At 38.2% G+C, this 21,883-nt stretch overlaps 1 protein-coding gene across 1 annotated transcript in view; it reads left to right on the forward strand.

The window, feature by feature from the left end:
• Positions 1–13,302, forward strand: part of LOC107091279 (prolactin-releasing peptide receptor-like) — an 18,859-nt gene extending 5,557 nt beyond the window's left edge. The window contains exons 2-3 of the mRNA XM_015385105.1: positions 7,671–8,143; positions 8,882–13,302. Coding sequence (XP_015240591.1) covers positions 7,680–8,143; positions 8,882–9,515 — 1,098 coding nt within the window. The 5' untranslated portion in view covers positions 7,671–7,679 and the 3' untranslated portion in view covers positions 9,516–13,302. The remainder of the gene's footprint in view (positions 1–7,670; positions 8,144–8,881) is intronic.
• Positions 13,303–21,883: the final 8,581 nt, after the last annotated feature.

Genomic DNA, 21,883 nt, shown 5'->3' on the forward strand with positions numbered 1-21,883 from the left:
ATATATATATATATATATATATATATATATATATATATATATATATATATATATATATATATATATATATGCTATGTCAGCGCTATGTCAAGCTGTGTGTACACTCTGTGTATACAAAATGACAATAAAGTTTGTATAAGTCTAATAAAGGTGGCAACAGAAACACAAAACCAGGAACACAATACAGACAATCAAAAAACAGGAGACACCAGGGAAAAGCACACATGAGGGGTAAAGTAACAACGAGAAACCAGCAATGAGGAAACAAACAGGAGGTGTATAAATGGTGGGCAGAAACAATGGGATGACTAATTATCTGATAGGGAGCAGGTGTAGCCAGAAGTAACTAGAAGGAGCTAAGGGAAAAGAGACCGGCACAAGGGGGCAACAGAGAGTAACTCACACAGAGTAACATAAATCTAAGTAATGAAAACTTAAAAAGGAACTCAAACACAAGTCCACATAGATCACAAGCATGACACCCTAATCTTTAGTCCCTTTCCTACATTTTCTATTAGATTTAATTAGGTTGGCCTGCTTGTGTCAAAACAAACTAAAACAAATTGTGCAAAAAAAAAACAAAAACAACAAACTATAAATCTCAATATGCCCAGTAGATGATCAATCAACACAACAATCAAACTGTCTGCCCTAAACAAAATAGCTGTGTTTAAGAAGTCAATATTGACATAGTTGTAATAGCAACAATAAAATGCATTTGTGCAAATGTGTTCTTATACAAGAAAAATTCACAGTAAACCTTCTCATTAAAATAGATTTATGCAGCAGGTCGGCAAACATAAAATATATATGAAATTATAAATTAAATTTAACACATTACTTTGAAGAGCCATGAGGTTGGAGCTGCTCTGTAACCCTTGCAATATTCATTATACCTCTTAGGTTGTAAGAGAGATAAGTTGGAAGTAACAGAAAGCAATACGGTGCATTTCTTCCTCTGTCTCTACTGTACCTGCAAACAGACCAAAACATGTGGAGCTGGCTCATGTGCAAATACAAAGTTTAGGACAATCTATAATTTCCAAAGGGCTAGGACGAGTGCTTTTAGGTTCAAATGTTTAAAACCTGGTTGTAATAAGAAAATCTATACAAAAAACTGTAATTACAGCTCCCAAAATGCCTTGCACCTCTGATGTTACCACAGGGGATACATTCAAGCAGAAGGGTGTCTTCTTCATCTGTCTGTCTGCGACTCAGCTGAGCCTGTGTTCTCAGCACATGTTAACCTTCTAACTTTTAATTTCTTTGAAGAAGAAGCTTTTAAGCTTAGAGCCTCCATTGATCACCTGCAGTTTCCTGTATTGTCTTCCTAATCAGGCTCCTGCTCGTGATGAAACCACCTGTGTTATTGGATTAACAGGAGTTCCAGGGATAGTTGGAGGCACAAAGGTCTTTCTTTGTTTCTGAAAGTTGATTTGAACCAAGGTTCTGGATTGCTTTGGCCAAGCAAGATGACCAGACCTGCTTGCTTGCATTGCCGAAGCCCAACAAGTCCCTACAGCCAGTATCACTCCTCCTTGCAAGAATCAAAAAGCAAGATGAGCTGCCTGCCTCACCACCGCTGATAGCCATGGATAAGAAGAGAACCAAGCACAGCCCATATTGCCCCTTTGTGGGGAAAACAAGCTCAGAGCAGGTTTGCAGCACAGAGCACACCTCTTGCCCATGTATAGAATGGTAGAAGCCAGCCTTTTCCCTCTTTGTGTTTACATCCAGAATTACACAGCCTTCTTTTTCTCTTTTCTGGAAGGGAGCCTACAGCTAATTCAAGAACACAGCCAAGGTAAACACTGCTGCCTCCTAGAGGGAACTAGATGTTATTAGCAGCTATTAGTAGTGGCTGCTCCAAGCTGCAGCTGAGGACAACTCAAAATGCTTAACAGTAAAAAAAAAAAGGAGAAAAAAAATACTCTGGGCAAAGGCTTAATTATAAATATGATTTAATTCTTCTATTTACTCCAGAAGGAGTTAGCTTGAGCTTCTTGATGAATGTGTGTGGTGTGCTTCTAAAGTCGTGCAATAGGCATAGCACTATTGTCAGTTTCTGTGAAAGGTTGCACCATCAGCCAGCTTAGTAGGCTCTCCCTCTCTGTCTCTGCACTTTCCTTTTTTAATTTTATCTCTCTCTGTCAGATTACTAGAGCTAACTGCCCCTAGCTTTTGTTTAGCTATTTTCTAAGGATATTTCTGGCTCTAACCAAACATGGCCTGGCCCAGGGGTCCCAGACAACCAAAACTGCTCAAAGAACCATATAGGACCAAAAGAAATAAAAAAAAATAAATCTGTCTGGAGCATCAAAAATGTAAGTCTTATATATGCCTTGTATGGCAACACGGGCTCTAAGTGTATTATCCCACGATTGAAAGTACTTTGTGGGCTTAAATATATAATAAGCATTCATGATTAAATATTTATTCTGGAGCAAATTACACATGACAACATAAGGTGAGGGAGGAGCGGTGAACGCCCTCACTACACGCCGCTTCACCACCCTTCACCGCGTGGTTTAGGTTTTTATGCATTGATGAAATTATAGAAGCACAATAAAGGAATCTTTCTATGGTGGACGTGTTTCTGTTAGGAGGAGTTGATTGAGTCATGAGAAACCAAGCAGGAATTGACATCCATCAGAGCAGAGCTCTCTACCCCTGAAATCCCACATCCTCGGTCACCAGTGTTTCTTGGTGTGATTTATATTTTTAGGATTTGGGGGGAAAATGGAAGAAAGTTCACATCCCTGCATCAGAGTACTGCCTGTTTGATCCGTGGACGGTTTCCATCCTTGCAACAAAACTAGCGGCAGTAGTGGAGTTTGGAGATGCAATCCACTTCTTATATCTATCTTTGAGCTCCTCTAATTAATCCAGAAGTTCTGCAATCGCACTTTTTCTCTCACTCCCAACTTAGTGATCGGCCGCATCTTTTGCATGCCTTCCCTGGAAATGCCTTTCCAAATTTTTATTTTTTGACAATCTCTCATTACAAAGCAAAAATGCGGGCAATCCTTCGTCATTGATAATGATAATCCTCTTTTCTCATTAGCTATCTTCTTTTTTTCCCCTTTGGAATCCATGGTTTGAGACACACCTGCAAGATGCAAGTTGTGACTACTAATCTGCATGAGCTGCACTGGGCTGCATGTGGCTTTGGAGCCACTGGTTGCTGACCCCCGGCCTAGCAAGAGCATGCAGAGTGTATGGCTGCAACCTTGAAGACTTCCTGTACCATAGCACTTGTGTCAGGGCACTTGTCTAGTGAACCTAAACCCTGCACACTGTGGAAAGCCATTTTAACATTAAATAGCTACACTGGACATTCATTTCTGATAACTGCAACCTAAGTTTGCTTAGTTAGAACTCGTAATCAAGATATCTGTAGATTTTGACTAGTCAAAACTGAATGACCCATATCTATAACTGTTTATATATATATACCGGTATATGTGTGTGGGTGGGTGTGTGTGTGTGTGTGTGTGTGTGTGTGTGTGTGGGTGTGTGTGTGTGTGTGTGTGTGTGTATTAGAGGTGGGCATAGATACATTTTTTAATCTAGGTAGGCTCCAGTACTATCAAACAGAAAGAGGTCAGAAGCACAGGTAATCAATTCGGAATCCAGAGGCTGACAGAGCAGATCTCAGGCTGGCAGACAATCCAATAAGGGGTCAGGCAGGCTCAAAAAACAGAAGACAAGACAAGTTTGATAACAGGCAGGCAGGCAGGCAAGCAGACAGACAGACAGACAGGAAGGTTTTCAGAAAAACAGGCTGGAATGTTCTCACTGGGCTAGTTTGAAATGATCTGGCACTGGAGGCTGATCAGGACGGAGCTTATATGCAGGTGGAGTCAGGTGAAACCAGTAGAGATGATTGCCGAGAGGGCGGAGACTGAACCAGATTGTTAATTGGATACAGAGTCAGCTCCAGTGCCAGGATCATAACACTGTTTAGGTTTTGTCTTTGAGTTTTCATTTTTTTTTTCCATTTTGTGTTATTCGGGTTATTTTTGATTAGATATGAGTTCTTAGGTATTTCTTGTTTGCCCTCTGTTGCTCTCCTGCGTCAGTGTCCTTTTCATTAGCTCTTTTCTTGACTCCTGTTCATACCTGCTCCCAATCTGCTGATTAGCCTGGTCTTTGCTTCTCTCTCTTATATTTTCACCTACTACTCAGTCACTGTAACTGGTTTGACATCATTTCTCAGTCCCCTTGTTGTGAGTATTCCTGGCTCTTAGTTTTTGTGGATTTTGTGGATATATGTTTTTGGATTTTTGCTTCTGTTACCCTTTTTGTTATTCTTCAAGAAACCACTTCAGCTTCAGTGCATGCATTAGGTTCCCTTCAAACCTCCACCCACCGTGACACATTAGACCAGGGGCTCATCTCCTGTTTCCAAAATGCATCACATAATACCACTGAACCAACATTTTTGCACAGCATCCCACGTTACCCACATTCACCCAAGCAACCATCAAGAAGCAAACATAATGTGGTAATCATTCGTGGTGTCGTGGTAAAATGAAATCTAAAATTACATAACATAGGCTACCTAAAGCGAAGTTTTAGGTAAGTTCCCAGCTGGCATCGATGCGGTGTACAGTGACGCAGAGGTAGTTTTCATTATTGACAGATGTCCAGTGGGCCCCCTTTAGTGCTAAACACAAACCCTCGACCAACTTCCCATCTTTCATGGCTTTCTCTGTGGCGCGCAGGTCGTGTATTCTCATTGTAGTTCACCTTGCAGGTTGTTTGTAAGATGGCTTACCTGTTGCTGCCTGGAGAACAAGCTCTAGCCCACCATCTTCAACCACGCTGATGGGCATTCTTAAAAATAAATGGTGGCTGTATAGCTACATCCATGTTAGCACGTCACGTTCGATGTGTTTACAGTAGGCCTACACATAAGGCTGATTCGTTTACGCCCCAGATATGCATCTGTGCTAAGTCATAGCTATAGATCCTGCTCTCAAACTAGCTGAGAGAATAGATTAAGAATGAGCGAGACATCAACTTACTACTCCATACCAACCGGATCTTCAGCACAGACATTGGGATGCTATTTGGACTAGTGGTAGGATGGTGACTAAGAGAGGGAAGGTAGTCCACACAGAAGGGATCTCACTCATAGAAGGAACAATAGAAGACATTGGGGAAAGTTACAAGTACCTCAGAATCCCAAAAGCAAATGGCAACCTTGAGGACTTGAGAAGGAAAGCGACTATGGCCAAATACCTCCAACAAGTGAGGCAGATCCTAAGCAATCAGCTAAATGGCAAAAATAAGTCAGGGACAATAAATAGCTATGCTCTACCAGTAATCAGATACCCGGCAGGAATAATAAGCTGGCCAACAGATTTGATACAGGCCACAGATGTTTAGACACGAAAGCTCCTTACCTTGCACAGCGGGTACCACCCCAAATGTAGCACCCTGAGACTGTATGCTAGCCGTAAAGAAGGAAGCCAAGGACTAGTGAGCGCGAGAGCCACTATCCAGAATGAAACATCCAAGATCCATAAGTACATCAAGGACAAGGCTCCAATAGACAAGTGCTCAGTTAATGTCTCAGACAATGGGGAACAGAAGATGAAGAGCTGGAGGTTATGTAATGGGAGAATAAGCCCCTACACAGGATGTACCACTGTAACATTAAAAAAAGTGGCGGATATTAGGAAACCCTACCAATGGCTAGACAAAGCCAGACTGAAGGACAGCACAGAGGCACTCATCATGGCTGCATATGAGCAGACCCTGAGCACCAGAGAAATAGAGGCCCAAATCTACAACACCAGACAAGACCCCAGGTGCAGACTGTTCAAAGAAGCCCCTAAAACAATCGAGCACATAACTGCAGGGTGTAAGATGCTAGCAGGGAAAGCTTACATGGAGCGCCATAACTAAGTGGCTGGAATAGTATACAGGAACATCTGTGCAGATAATGGGCTGGAAACCCCAAGGTCAAAGTGGGAAACACCCCTACAGATGGTAGAGAATGATTGAGCCAAGATCGTGAGGGAGTTCCAGATACAGACCGAATGGTAATGGGAAACCAACCGGACATTGTGGTGGTTGACAAAAAGCAGAGGAAAGCCTTTGTGGTTTACATAGCAATACCAAGTGACTGCAACATCAGGAAAAAGGAACATGAGAAACTAGAGAAATACCAGGGACTCAGAGAAGAGCTGGAGAAAACCTGAAAGGTCAAGGCAACAGTGGTACCCGTGGTCATTGGAGTACTTGGGGAAATACATCCGACATCTCTGTGCAGAAAAGTGCAGTTCTAGGAACAGTAGAAATACTGCGCAGAACCCTCAGGCTCCCAGGCAGGCCTCTGGTAGAGGAGCCGAGCTTCGAGGAAAAAAGGGGGGAGACCTCCCACAGTGGGTGAGGAAGAGTAGTAGTAGTAATATATGTATATATAATAGCTATAATCAAATAAGTAAAATTGCACAACAACTTAAGCTGAGAGCAAAATACATTGGCAGTAACTTTTCCCATGAAGGTGAGTCAATCCATGTGCATAACGGCTTGCAGCATCTGCAAATAAAGAGCAGTCACTGAGCTTCTGCCCTCAAGGGGAAATACTGCGACTCTATCCTGCATAAGTGGCCAACGTTTTTAATAAAACTCCCTGCTGAAATAAAAGCTTAGTACCACCAGGGAGATCTCCATTCTGTTGAAGGTCATCAAAGGCCTTCATTACGTTAAAAGTTTTACAAAAGGTTAAGGCCAATAGTAAAATAATTTAAATGCTTTCATGCACAGCATTGTCTGTCAGTCACCACAAAAATGAGGGCACAACCCTTTACCTCCTGCAGCATGGTAGAGGAATATCTTCAATACAGGTTTATTAAAATAAAAATGAAGCAATATAATAACAGAAAGAGAGCAGCTTTACCCTCTATTAAAATTGGCCTGGAGAACCTTCAAACCCTAAGGTGAGTTTTTAAAAATTTCTGAAAAACGCTTCAGGTGGCGCATAAATATGCGTTTGCCAGCTTGGCCTCACAGGTGGGAAGCTCAAAATGATTAAATTTGACTATTTCTGTCAGGTGTAGAAAGAATAAGGCCTGAGGCATAAAAGAATACTTTAAATATGTATTGGTGTTTAAATATTTTAATGAACATTCGTCTGCTATTCATTTTCAGCTTAATTTATTCCTGATCGACTGACGTGATGACACACAGCAGTTAGAAAGTATTGTTTCAATAAGCTAACAAGGAAGAAAAGTATTAGAGTGATGTTTCTCAGCTTTACTGAATCTATCTGCAGATGCTAAACATGCCAAATGGAGCAAGCTGATTGATAATGACATGTTTTCTGTAGCCTGCAGCATGTAGATCAGGACTAATTTTGTCATGTGGCATTTCTAAAACACATTTTATAGGAGGATGGAAGATGATCCTCTATGCATTCGCAATGAGATACTGTTATATACATCTGCCTCAGTGTACCTTGCTCTTTACTTCTCACTGTGTCAATGTGTTGCTGTTTTTAAAAATATACTTTTCCTGTTACCAATCTTCCATTTATTAAATGTCAAGAACTTTTTTTTTTTCTGAACATGCTGTTTACATTTGCAGGTACCTGACAGTCTGACCTTTTAGAGGTGTTGGTGATGTTCAGCTGTAAACCAGCTTTTGTTTTGTTGCAGGAAACACGTATGGACGGCTCTGCCTCTATGGAGGCTAACTACAGTAGTCCAATTGGGAGCACGCAGCCTTCCCTACCTGCGGAAGAAGAGGGACATATTTATGAGGTGGCAGTGCAGAGCAATTCCAGCAACCACAGCTACCAGTTTGCAGATGTGGCTCTGCTACAGACGTTCAAGCCTCTCATCATCCCTTGTTACGTGCTTGTGGTGCTCGTGGGCGTCATAGGGAACTACCTGCTCCTTTATGTCATCTGCCGAACACGCAAAATGCACAATGTCACCAACTTCTTCATTGGGAACCTGGCGTTCTCAGACATGCTCATGTGTGTGACATGTGTCCCCTTCACTCTGGCCTATGCCTTCAATCCACACGGTTGGGTTTTTGGCCGCTCTATGTGCTACTTGGTGTTCCTAATTCAACCAGTCACAGTGTACGTTTCCGTCTTCACGCTCACAGCTATTGCTGTGGACAGGTGGGTGATTCTACCTGCAAACAATCACAACTTTGAGAATGTTATTTTCATTTGCACCATTATGCTAGTCAGAAATAGACCGCATCTTCAAAGAATCTATGCCAATCAAAACCTTTTTTATAAATTACGCAAAAGCAAACACCCTCTATTGGTGTAAGAAGAGACTCAATAATTTCCAATCAGCTGGCTTATTCGAGGTGTTAACATGACAAAAAAACTTAAAGCAAGATTAGTCAAATACTTGAAAATTTTAATGTTCTTAAAGGGAACAAGTGCAGAAAACTAAAACAAAAAAGCAGGTGTCAGGTTAAAAGAACTATCTCTCATTTGGCTTTCCTTTAGTTATCTCTAATAAAGGTTCTTTGTCTCTCTTTTCTAAGGGGATCAATTTAAAATCAAGTACATCTTCCTGTTCCTTAGCCCAACTGTGTTCAGTGGTAATGTTAGAAAAAAAAATTGCCAGTCTTTTTACTTAAAAATAATAGGTCATAGAGATTGCTCAGCATAAAGCTAGCTGTCTGACTGGGAAGTATGTCATATCTTATTAGATGCATTGAAACAGCTTCAGGGCTAATTAAGCCATTTTACATTTTTCCACTATCTGATCGTCGGACTTGAACTTTGGGTTTAATCATGCTTGAAGGGTTTTCACCTTAGCATTTATTCACTTATTCACCCCTGATGAACCATGCCTTTATCCAGCTGAGGAATATAAAGCATTGCTCTCCTTCGTTGCAGATATTATGCCACAGTTCACCCTCTGAAGAAGAGGACTACTGTGGCCACCTGCGCCTATGTCCTCACTGGAATTTGGTTGCTTTCCTGTGGCCTCGTGGCTCCGGCTGTAACTCACACCTACCATGTTGAGTTCAAAGAGGAAGGCTTCACTATCTGTGAAGAGTTCTGGTTTGGCCAGGAGAAGGAAAGACGGGCCTATGCCTACAGCACATTGCTGATCACATACGTCCTCCCCCTTTCGGCCGTCTTTGTCTCCTACCTCTGTATCACAGTCAAGCTGAAGAAGTGTGTTGCCCCTGGAAACAGGTCACAAGACCAGGTGGATGTTCACCAAGCCCGAAAGAGGAAGATATTTCGCCTTGTTGCTCTCCTCGTGTCTGCCTTTGCAATTTGCTGGCTTCCCATCCATGTCTTCAACGTACTGAGGGACATTGACATTCACCTGATAAACAAGCAATACTTTTTACTCATTCAGCTGCTGTGCCATCTCTGCGCCATGAGCTCCTCCTGCTGCAACCCATTCCTCTACGCATGGCTACACGATCGCTTCCGCACAGAGCTGCGGAAGATGCTGAAGTGCAATCATCGCATTGGAGTCCCATCCAGCCACTGTGCTGCTGGTGGGGTTTTATAACCTGCTTGTTTTATTTTTCATTGTTTGTGCAGATAAGATCTTGGGCAGAACATCTATCATTATAAAGTATAAGTGCAACTCAGCCATCAGTTGTGCTTGGTGAAAACACCATCCAGGCCCTACTATTTTTAGTTTGCAGTCTGGCAAAACTGAAGTGCATATTTCAGCTTCATATACCTCTTTTTCATCAGAACAAATGCTGCTTACTAGGAACGTCTTGAGATAACATTTTCAATATGATACAGATATTGCAGCTTTGAGAATTGCTTAATCCTGATATTACCCTGATATGATTTTAGCACAAATCCTACCAGCTTTTAAGACATTACATCATAAAGAATCAAAAGGTGGAGTACCACCAATCTTTATTTTTTAACCCAGCAAAAATAAATAACGGTTTAAAAGTTCCACATAGGCTGCCATAGTGTTTATCTAATGTTTTTATATAAACTAAAAAAAAACTGCATTCTGTGCTTTATGATTTAGTATCTTACTTATTGGATGAGAGACGTAAAAATACTAATTGTGCTGCCGGGACCCTTATGACACCAAACCTTTTGAACACCAGGTGGTACCTATTAAACATCTGCTAGCACATCACTACTGGAGAAGAGAGTAATGGTATTGAAATCTCAATCTCAAAAATGTTAGCTCATATTTTGAAGATGTAAATAGTGGTTTGTCCTATGACAAGGATGTCTAGAAAAACATTGACCACAAGCTTTTACACTTAATAAACTAGAAGTGTGCTAGTTTGAAAGTCCAAAAGTTTTTTCAAGAGAGTCTGTTCTGCAGACCTGCCCTGTCAGGACCCTTTGTTGAAGACCTGCAAAATGGGATCTCCTGCACTGTCAGGACCTGGGATTTATTCCAGAAGTGTTATCCGAAGCCTTCGGGAATAATGTGTTTGCTGCTGGTGTTCTTTCAGATCAGCATACCCCGTCAGACCAGCATACCTATAGTCATAACGCATGCGCAAGACATCAGATTTGAGTTTATCCCTTTATTTTTGTACAACAAAAATAGACTTTAATCTACCTCGAAGTGTATCCCTTTTGTCATGTACAAATAAAAACAATGGTCAGATTGCCATACACTTAAAAAAAACACCAAAAAGTAAGTAATTAAATAGTTTTTTGTACATGACTAAAGGGATACACGCCAGTTGAGGTGGTTTAAAGTGTATATTTCATACAAAAATAGAGTTAAATTAAAGGGATAAACTAAAGGGATAAACAGAGATAATTCAGTTTCTTAAGCCCTCTGCTCCAGGTTGTTGTTATTTAGGAAACAATATAAAGACAAGTTTATTAGATTTCCCAGGAGAGATGTAAGAGCAATTATCAAACACCAGTAAAACAGTTCTGATTTTTATAGTTGGAGATCATTGCTTTCAAATCAATCCACACAAAATTATGATATAACAGCAACATACGTTTTGACCTGCACCGGCTGTAAACAAATTCACCTATCTCCAGAATACTACTGCTTGCTGTTCGTTATACGATGCCATCAGTCCACACAGTATCTGGTTTGTCCAGTATCCACCTGCTTCTAAAAGCCCTCAATGTCTCAGAAAAATAAAAAAAAAGGATTGTTTTGAAATACAGTGGAAAAGCAGAATGTCATTTATTGTTTTCAACTCAGGGGACCCCAAAACTCTTTGAATTCAATCATTCACACACGTTCACACACTGCTGGTGGCAAAGTACATTATAGTCACATTTGCCTTGAGGCACCCTGACAGAAGTGTTGAACTGCAGCGCCTTCTGACCACCAAATTGACAGAGCAGGAAGAGCCTGCATCCTATCCCACTGTCGCCCCACTTTATGACCCTACCTTTGAGATCTATAGGCTTTCTAGCAACAAAACAGTTTAATGAACGTTGAAATGATGAAAGTTTCCCTTTAAAACATAATTTCAGAATGAATTAATTTTGTAGCTGATGAGGATGGGATTGATTTATTGATCAAATAAAACGCTTTAATTTCAGAATGACCATGTTTTACACTAAATTAAACAATTTATGTATAAAATAGAAGATTTTAGTGTTTGGATGTAATGCTTTGGGAGGTCACAGTTTGCAGATTAACTTGAATGATCTAACTGTTATGTTTTAGAATATTGTTCCCTGTAAGGTGATGAGGTTAGTTAGCTCCAAGCTTTCATCGCTTCCATCCTTCAGTTCTCCAATACTTTTACTATTGTTTGCAGGAACTATTCGGAAAACATAAGATGTGCTGAATATAACTTCTGAATCAGAGGGTCCTGATCATTGACTAAGCAAGACTGAGGCTGAGGAAAATGCTGTGTATGTGGAAAGGAAATGAAAGGAAAATGAAACTATCAGTTTAGAAATGATCACAACATGTAACCGATTTTATTAGATTTTTTTTCCAGCGAGGATCTTACGTCAGTTCAAAATACGTCCTTCATGTCCTCCTTGAACCATTGTGAGCTTCAAATAATAAAGCTTTCATTTCCTTCATGCTAGTAGCAGATGAATGTACAATGACAACGAAGTCATCAACTTGTTTTTGAAATAGATTGCTTGAAATGTCCTGTATATAAGAACAAAAAACAGTCGCCATGATCGTGCTGTACTGTGAATGCAATGTTGCTTATAGTATGACTACATAAAAAGTATTTATCAGAGACAGAGACTGATTAGCTGCCAGGTTGGCCTTATTGTCATGTGTTCTTACTGATTTCCTTGCAACTATTTTATCATGTTCCTGACATTCTTCTATACTTATCTGTGCCAGTGATGATTGGTTCTTACATACAGAAAAGAAGATAATCATAATACATTTATTTTTCTCTGTAAAATTATGTTTGAAAAGGCAAATGCCCTAAAATACCCCATTGATGTTGAATACAAAGCACAAATTACACATACAAACTAACCCAAATTGGTCCAAAATTTGAATCTAATCAAATATAATAAAAGAAGGAATAATTAGCTGCAACTTAATGAAAATGGATGCAAAAAGACATAACAAACTAAGAAACAAGCTAGATTCTGGCATCATCTTTTACAAAAAAAAATAAATGAGTTCCTGTTTGTTTAGTTCTGATTTCTAGAAAGGATTTAATGATAAGAAAAAGCTAACGCCTTACTTGAGACGTTTGAAACGTTTGAGAACATACTGATGGAAATGGATAGAGGTTTAAAACCGTCTGAATATTCCAGTAAGTACTGCTATAATCCTGATTTGTAACGATCATAATTTCACCATAAACCAGGCATGACTGAGTGCTCTTTGCAAGATTTTTTGAGAAAAGAGACAAAGTACCTCAGAGGAGTTTTCCTAGAACTGAGGATCACCAACTAAGTGCTTTCAGAGAGATCTGTGAATACAGGAAAACAGTAAGTAGCACTCAACCTTATTGGTGTCAGAGCAAATTCACAGCAGAAAACATTATACTTGAACAATATAGTTGGGTCTGAATCCATCAGTGCAAAAAAACCCTGTTGAGAGAAAAAATGTCACTCAAATCCCCAAAACACCATTTCAACAGTGAAATTAAGAGGTGGAAACATCATGGCAGGTGGTTTTTATCACCATAAGCTACTGGCAGACTTCATGTAGCAAAAAAAAGGATTACTAGAAACAAAAGAGTTCAGAAATGGAAATCACTTCAAAGACAATAAAGCAGGTAATAAAAAAAGCCAGTTATCTAGAATGACCTGAAATCTTTAGGAAGACAAATTTGTGTGAAAGAATGGGTCAACATCCCACCTGCACAAAGCATGGTGGTAGTTTCTCAACACAGGAGAGATCATCAAGCTTTTATTGTCATTATTATTATTATTATTAAGATCATCAAGCTTTTATTGTCATTATTATTATTAATATTAAAGATGTGCCAAATAAATTTCATTAAAGATGATCTGGGCTTGTTTTCCAAGATATTTCTTTCTCACTGATAAACTATGGTATTTTTTCTTTTGATCTTGTTACACGTCTTGATAACCTGAGTTATTACCTACATCTAATGTATATTTAATGTCCTCTTTGTTCAAAAAATATTTCCTGAGAAAAGCATCAGTGTGTTTAATATCTGTGTTATATATTTTCTTGTCTGTAAGTGATGTTTTCTTTCTTATTATTTGTTGATTGTTTATTTATTAAAAAAATTGTATTTATAGATGTTTTGCATGTTTATTAAATGTAAATGAAAATGAATAAAAGCGCTCTGTTATGGAACAGGAAATCTGAAACCACTCTGGCTTCAGATCTGTGTGAGTGTAATAAACTTTGTCAATGTGCAGCTGCATGGCTGAATTAACTAATTAAATGCTCAGAAAGCTACAAGTGTTTGCATATCAATTAGACTTGCTCAGAATAGGGAAATGTGATAATTTATTGATCCCGTAAATCATGTCAGCATTGTCTGAGGCTTAGTAACAGGCTTCCTGCTGATGGATGGGGTTCAGTCTACAGCAGCAACACTAATGCTCTCTGTGAAACAAGAACTTCCATTTACTATTCTGCTTGATCCAAGTAGAAAATATAGAAAATAGAGTGAAATTCAGAAAAAAAAAAAATTCTGATTTTCAGGGTTTAACTTAAAGTCTGAAGGAAAAATCTTTATTAGCCTGCAAAGAGTAATTCCTCTGTCAAAGTTTCAAACCAGATCCGGTGTATTGCCAATAAAAACAACATGAGACATCAAATTGAGTAAATGGTAGAATAAAACAGTTGTATACATACTTTTAGTCTTAAAATGAGTCACACGATAATACAGACAGACACAGTGTATATCCTAGAAAAATAAATGTGGTGAAAGATCACGCTTTATTATCTTTGTATATGTCTCGGATGGACTTCTTAGCCTGGACTAAGCTCAGGTGTTATGAGAAACATTAATAAAAGAGTTGTGATCTGCTGTCCCTCTAAGCCCTGTTATAATAAGACACATCCATTAGTGAGGAGGAAGTAAACGGCTGTAATTCATTATCATAATGTTATTTTTCTGGTGCTGTGTCAATGTGCATCGGGATACTTGCTCCTTAGTGTAAAATTCTGTAGACAACGATGTTGCTAAAAGCTATTTCATGTCTAGGCTGAGCTGCCTTCAGATATGACACACTTTAGCTCTTTTTCCCTCCAGGTCAAATCAAATGGCAGGATTTAATCCCAGCTTGTAGGAATAAGACGTGCAACCTTAAGGCCTTAAACTGATAAAGGACTCACTAAAGTCTTTTGCATTATGAACAGAGATGTCTGTGTGTGTACTTCCCAGAGCTTTGAGGGATGGGGTGGATGGGGAGGGGGGATAGCGGATATGATGGTGGCACCTTCATCTATACATATTCTCCAGCATATTCATTGTTTTTTTTTTATTTGTGTTTTCTACATGAGACAGGGATAATGAATAAAAAAATAATAAAGATGCATTAAAGACAAAGGGTATAAATTTATTGTTTATTTAGTTTATTAGTTTTCTGAGCAAACTGCTAATTCTCTCTTTATGTGAACAGGGTATATACGTTTCTACATCTTTCTTGCTATTTTTTATTTTTTATTTCTTTTAGTTTTTACATTAATTATTCAATATTTATTATATTTTGAATGAGATAAAAATAAAACAAAATGAAATAGTGTCCAACTCTACAAAAATCATTTGTGCTTTGTCAGGCCTCTACTCTAAGATCTGACCTGCCTAGCTTTAGTGTCCCACCTGAATCCAAGCTCCTGCTGGTCACTATAAATTCAGTCTGATAGCAATAATGACAGAAAAGTGAAATCAATACAAAAAATATCAACCATTTCTTAAGCAGGATCAATGAACAGTATTGATGATTCGCATGTGCTGATTGAAAATTTGACTCCTCAAATCAGGTTTCTATTAGTCAAATCAAAAAAGAGAAAATAAAAGCAGAGGAACACAGGCTACTGAATCCCAAGAGAGGAAAATAAGAGAATCTTAGTAAAAAAATGCTTATAATATTTTAAATAACAGCATAAAAACTAGCAGGTGGGTGGGTCTTTCTCAGTTGTTTCTCAGTAATGCACCAGTCAGTGTTTGAGAAACAGATCCACTGACAGGCTCTGGAAATAAACAACAAACCATTCTCCGGTTGTTTCAAACAATAGATGTTGTACTTGCATCTGTTTATACAGTTAACAACTTATAAAGTGTCAACACCATAAATCACTATAATGAATTTCATGGAACTCTTCAGCTCTCTTAAAGTTTATCGATCTGGCTTTTCCTCTCAGCTAGGTTGTCAGGTCAGCCTTCTTATTGGCTCTTGCATGGTGATCACTGGTTTGGTCTCCACTGGCTGCTGGTTGAGGTGAAGATCCAAGCCCTCCAAGAGCCATGCACAGCAGAACCTGTGATGTTCACTAACTTTGGGCAGGTTTGATTTGAGAGGGCAAGGTATTCGTTTTAGAGAACTCTTGCCACAGCAGGTAACTAGACTCCCTTTGTTTACTTCTCCTTTTTACTTATATCATTCTGAATCTCAACGGTATATTAATAGTTTCTCATTATTCAATAATATTGCTATTACCAATTGGGGTCTGATCCTTCTACCTCCACCACAAAGTGTTTGTATAGTTTCATAGTTCTTATTTAGTTCCAGATTTAGTTTACTCCATTTAGATGTATATTGTCTAATGGGTGCACACTTTAGTTAATATATCTGAATGGTTTAATTCACACCATACATTTCTTTAAGGTTCTACAAATGCATTTTTTTTGTCACCTTAATATTAATTTATCATGTGTGCTACTGTAAGTTAAAGAGTTGTTTTGTTTGTTCAGTACATTTTAGTTTTGTATGGATTTTTTTTTATTTTATTTGCTGTTTCTACGTTATGTTGTGCCTCCTTTATTTGGCAAGGTTAGGTTATTCCACCCCTGTTTAAGCAGCTTCTGTTCTTTATCATTCGGTCAGTTTTTGTTTAAATCAGTTACTGTTCAGTTGAGTTGGGCCAAAATTAATTTTATTGAGTATAACCAGGTGAAAACCTGTTTAACTCGTTATCAAACTTGGTGTCTCTGACTGCAGCCCTGCTGATGATCTCTCCACAGCTCTGACATTGTTCTATGCCAGTTCTCCATCTTCCTCCAATAGTCCTTATTTGCCGCCCTGATCCTACAATTGGAGCTCACTCTGAACTCTATGCTGCTCTTTGCTGCAGGTGTCATTAGAGTAGACACTAATATAGTCATAAATGTGTGATGTATTTTAAGAGTTGAACATCTTTGGAAGATCTTTCTAGGTTTTTGTGTGTATAGAAATATTTCTATCTTACTCTGATAAAAACAAAACAAAAAAAAAAACTCATTTTCTCTCTGTCTCCTGATTAGAATTTTTTTATTTATTTATTATATGTCATGCATTTTGTAAGGCTGTTATCTCTGAACTCAAATCAGATGTCTTTACACACCACTGTTATAAAACATTCTTTAGCATTTCAGTGCTTTTATAATTATATTATAAACCTTACTTTATCTAGGGGGCATTTAGCATACTGCTTTGATGCACTAATGTCACTTTAATGTCACTCACTCTTTCTCTGTCAGACTAAACATTTTTAATCTTAAGCTCTGCAGGGGCGTTGATTTTCTGAGACATGTTCAGGCGTCTGATGTAACAGAAGTGCCATTATGACCATTGCTACATTAGGAGTTATTTTGCTGCTAGAGGGACTGGTGCACTTCACTTAATAGATTAAATTCAGTGTAAAATCTGTATTATTTCCAAAGGGAAATAAAATTGTAATTATCAAAGTTTTAAAACGGGTTTAAGAGCAGGTTTTATTTTTCTGTTACAATATAAAGAAAGTATTTCTGGGATAAATTAGGATCAAGTGAATAAAGAAGTCAGTTGAAATAACAATAACTATGATGGAATTGATTAATAAAATTGTCAACAGAGAAACAAGACTAAAGCGGTGAAGGAAGATAAAATTAAATGAGACCAAGACAATCACATTGGCCTCTGTTCTTTTTCCATTTTAACTTTGTCATCTCTTACAATCCATGGTCTAAAAACACCAGACCCAATGTCCTGTCTAGGCAATACTCCAGTGACCAGGAACCAGATATCTGAACTGTCATTCAACTTTCCTGCATTGTGGGGTTTTTAATATATAAGGATATTAAAAGCTATGTTCTAGTCTGTCCAGTGTGCGCTCGCAACAAAGCTGATCAGATCAGCAGCCTCGCAGGGATGTTCTTCAGTCATTGCCTTTCCCAAAACATCCATGGTCATATATAGCTTTGGATTTTGTTACTGGACTACCACCATCTAATGGTTTGGGTCGAATATGCACATAATTGTCACACTTCTTCTACTACTGGTCTGTCTCCATTTGAGTCCTCACTAGGATACCAATCCCCTCTGTTTCCTTCTGACAAGCAGGATAATGCAGTTACCTCTCTCAAAAAAACACATTTGGCGCTGCAGACGGTTTCTGCCTTAAGCAGACCAGTGGAAACTAAGAAACATCTGCCCAATTGGAGAATTCGTGCTCCTCAGTACTCATCTGGAAAAAAGGGTTTGGCTATCAACTAGTGACATTAACCTAAAGGCTTCTAATCCTAAACTCTCTCCCAGATTCATTGGTCCATTTGGAAACCAGGCAGTGCTCAGTCGCTCTGCGGTTTGCCTCAAGCAGCCAGATTATTTAAAGATTCCTCCTGTTTTTCACATTTCTTTGATCATGCCTGTCCTATCCAGTCCTCTTTCCTCGTCTTCCAGTCCCACTCCACCCTCCAGACACATTGGCGGGCATCTGGCCCTCACTGTGTGAAGGATTTTGGATGTTTGTCAAGGAGGAAGGGATTTTCAGTGTTTGGTCGTTTTGGAGGGTTATGGACCAGAGAACGGTCTTGGATCCCTTATACTTTTATTTTGAACTCTAACCTTGTTCAAGACTTTTGGGCTTATTTCTCTTCCTCTTCTGGATTGCCAGGGGGCAGTCCTTAAAGTGGGGGTAAGGTTACGGTCTCTGGGGTTTTGCTGTTTTTCTGGTGTGAGTGAGAACACCTCTGAATCAAGATAACTAGTGTGGTTATAAGGAAGGGAAGGATTATCTCTCCTCACCGGTTGATTACCCCTGCTGGTATTCCAGCTAAAGACCTAAACCAGGAATATCCTTCTTGTTGAAATTTGTCTTCTTGTGATTAAGATTTAAGATTGGGGAAACAACATGGTGTTGGACACATTTTGGAGATTGCTGTTAATTTAAACATCAGAATAGAAAAAGAACAAACATGGTGCAAATATGTATATCTTCCTGTTACATCAACAACATTTTTATGGACAACTAAATTATCTGATGATTATTCTGACTTGTGTTTAGTTCAAACTCAAAGTGCAGAATTAGTAAGTGTAGTCATTTTGAGTCTGTAAAACAACCATTCTTGCAGCAGGCGTAATCTTGCGGATAATTCAATGAAGCCTCAAAAGTGAGCAAATGGTTCTGATGAAGTACTGTAAATGGCTTGGTCCAGCCCACAGTTACTACTGCTTTTTTCCGATCTATCATGGTAGTTCTGGTGCTGAATGCTTTTGGGTCAATGCTGCTTCCAAACCTTTCTTTCCTTCTCTTTTCTGGCAAAACTTTCCTTCTTAGATTCATGTTAGGTATTAGATATTTGTGTTCTAGACCGTCCTCCTTAAGAGATAACAGTTAAGTTTTATTTAAAAAAATGTGAAAGAAATTATTGACTGTGAAGAAACAGATCGATCTCTCAGATTCTCAGAGATCAAAACATCTCCCAACATTTCATCATAAGTCATCCTTTCAGCCTCCTCTTGTTACTTTTTAATTTAAAATGCTTACTAAATTCTCCTTAAAAGATATTAAGATTACAAACATGCAGCGCAGGACAGAAATGGTCACTTATAGCATTATATTAAAAAAAATGATGGCAGACGAACTTGGTATAGCAGTCCTAATGGAAAACTGAAAAATAAGATGCTGTGAGTCACTCTGGGCTGGGCTAAGGGGACAATAAGGAGTCACACTTCGTTATTTTTCGTTTATTGTTAAAATAACTAAATCTGTGATTAGTCTTAAAGTCAGTGTCTTTTTATTTATTTATCTAAACCAATTTATATCAGGAAATATCTTGTTGTGGTCAAGACGGGCAGCAGTAAAAAACAAAGTTTCCTTTGACACGTAACCAGGGGAAGACAGGCCATCTTTAGCACCAGGAAATTTCCCGATCACCTGGTTGCTGGCCCACTCCAAGATTAGTGAGGGATGGAACCAAAGGCGTGGTTTGGGTCACACCTGATTATTTACATAAACAATTCATATCATTCTTGAGGCTTTGGCTATCTGCATTGTTCCTTGAGACGGGGAAACATTGATGTGGAAGACAAAATATCTGTGTATGCTTTTCCCTGGTTTTCTGAGGTTGTCTGTCACAGCAGTGCAGAGAATCACTAAAGGTTGCTCCAACGCCGGGTTTAGCTTGTTATAGAGCAAGAGACTGAAAACAGAAAAAAGTGGAAAAGGGGGGAATAAGACAAAAAGCAATGCCCCCTAATGCAGCTAAGTGCTGTACATTACGTAATATTTGTTCTTTAGAGAGAATGAAAAATGCTAGCATTGCACAACAGCTTAATGAGAGGTCTAGTTCCACTTTAAGAAATTTAAGGACAAAAACTGACTTCTGTAAAACAAACTTTTTCTTTTTTTTTTTTACAAAAAAATGTCAGGTTTTAGAATATGATTAACAAATAGTACATGGAATTTTTTTATTGCTACAATTTAAAGGTATTAAGAATTAGTAAAAGCTTTATAAACTTCACAGATAAACTACATGTATATTGCATTTTTTTAGGCTTGTATATACTGTAAATTAAAGTTTTATTTAGCCAAGTAAATCCTGTTTTGATTCAGAACGTACTTTTTATGTGAATCAAGCCAAAGCATATAAAAGTCAGTTTGTGAATTTTAATTAAATAGAAGTCATTGCCAGCTTTTTTATATTTCCTTACAAGGGTGGTGAGTAACAGAGGTGATAACAGAATAATATTGGTACACATACCATATATTGCACCACTAATTTAAAACTGTATATATGAAAAATGTATATATTGGAGTAGGATCATGAAGGGTATGTGAGGCAGAAGAAATGGGGGAATTAAAAGCACAACAGTCATATATATTTATATGTCACCAAACAGCATATTGACTACCTGCAGCCTTAGATAGGCCCACTAACTTATTACCAGTTTGTAGAAATGGCAATTAGTGGACACACCTTGATTTAACAAATCCCTTTGGTCACATTATTTTCTGTCTTTTCAAAAGGTACCATTATTTTTGTCCAGGTCTTTTCCATGAGTTTTTTTTTTTTTTTGTATCAGTCTGTTGAATTATTAAAAAGCTATGTCTGAGTTTAATTTGTTCATTTTCACTTTTAGAACTTATTACCAGTGGTGTCAAAAGTACATATATTTGGTACTTAAGAAGTATAGATACTGCAATTTAAAAAAACTCTCTGGTTAAAGTTGAAGTATCAATTTGGCCTCTTTACTCAAGTAAATGTGAAAAAGCATGTGCTCCAAAAACTACTTAAAATTTAGAAGTATAAAATAACCTTTAAAAAAAGCAGCCAGACGCCACTATATGAATTGAAAGCTCAATTTTTCGACTAATTCGGTCTTGTTAGTCTCTGTCTCAATCTCCCTATATTCTCTCTCGTATGTCTAACCTTTCAGACATTCAGACATCTTTTTCTGAATCCCACATTGTAGCATGGCATAGACAATTCTCGTTTGCTGTTTGAACACCTGCTTGCTTCTGATTATTTCCTTTAGCGTCAACACAAATTTGACGAAAAGCTAAACAATGAGTGTTTTTTGTTATATGACTCGTCCTATTACACTAGTTTTCAGTAGATGTGGATGGCGCCAATGATCTGCATTGGATGGCGAACATGACGTGAAATGATTATTTATAAACATTGAACTGAAGCCAAGAGTAACGAGTAATGTTTGTTTTAAAAATGTAAGGAATAGAAAGTACAGATACATGTGTGAAAATGTAATGAGTAGAAGTCAGAAAAAGGAAGAAAAATAAGTAATGGAGTAAAGTATAGATCCCTAAAAAGTGTACTTAAGTACAGTACAGTTATTTCGGTGGAGTTTTTCATTATAAGGGTACCAACAATTTTGTCCACGTGTATGCAGAGAAAGTTAGCAACATTCTCAAAAACCTAAATGTACATAAGATCACTTTACTGTAGATAAGATTTTTTTTTACCCATTCACCATATATATGAAAATCCCACAATAGGTAAAATTTGTTCTCTGCATTTTGACCCATTCTAAATCTTTTCAGGAAAGTAACTTGGATTTACAGAGCTCCCTAAAGTTCATTTC

The sequence above is a fragment of the Cyprinodon variegatus genome, unplaced genomic scaffold (assembly GCF_000732505.1).
Source record: "Cyprinodon variegatus isolate N-32 unplaced genomic scaffold, C_variegatus-1.0 Scaffold331, whole genome shotgun sequence".
NCBI classification, from domain to species: Eukaryota; Metazoa; Chordata; class Actinopteri; order Cyprinodontiformes; family Cyprinodontidae; genus Cyprinodon; species Cyprinodon variegatus.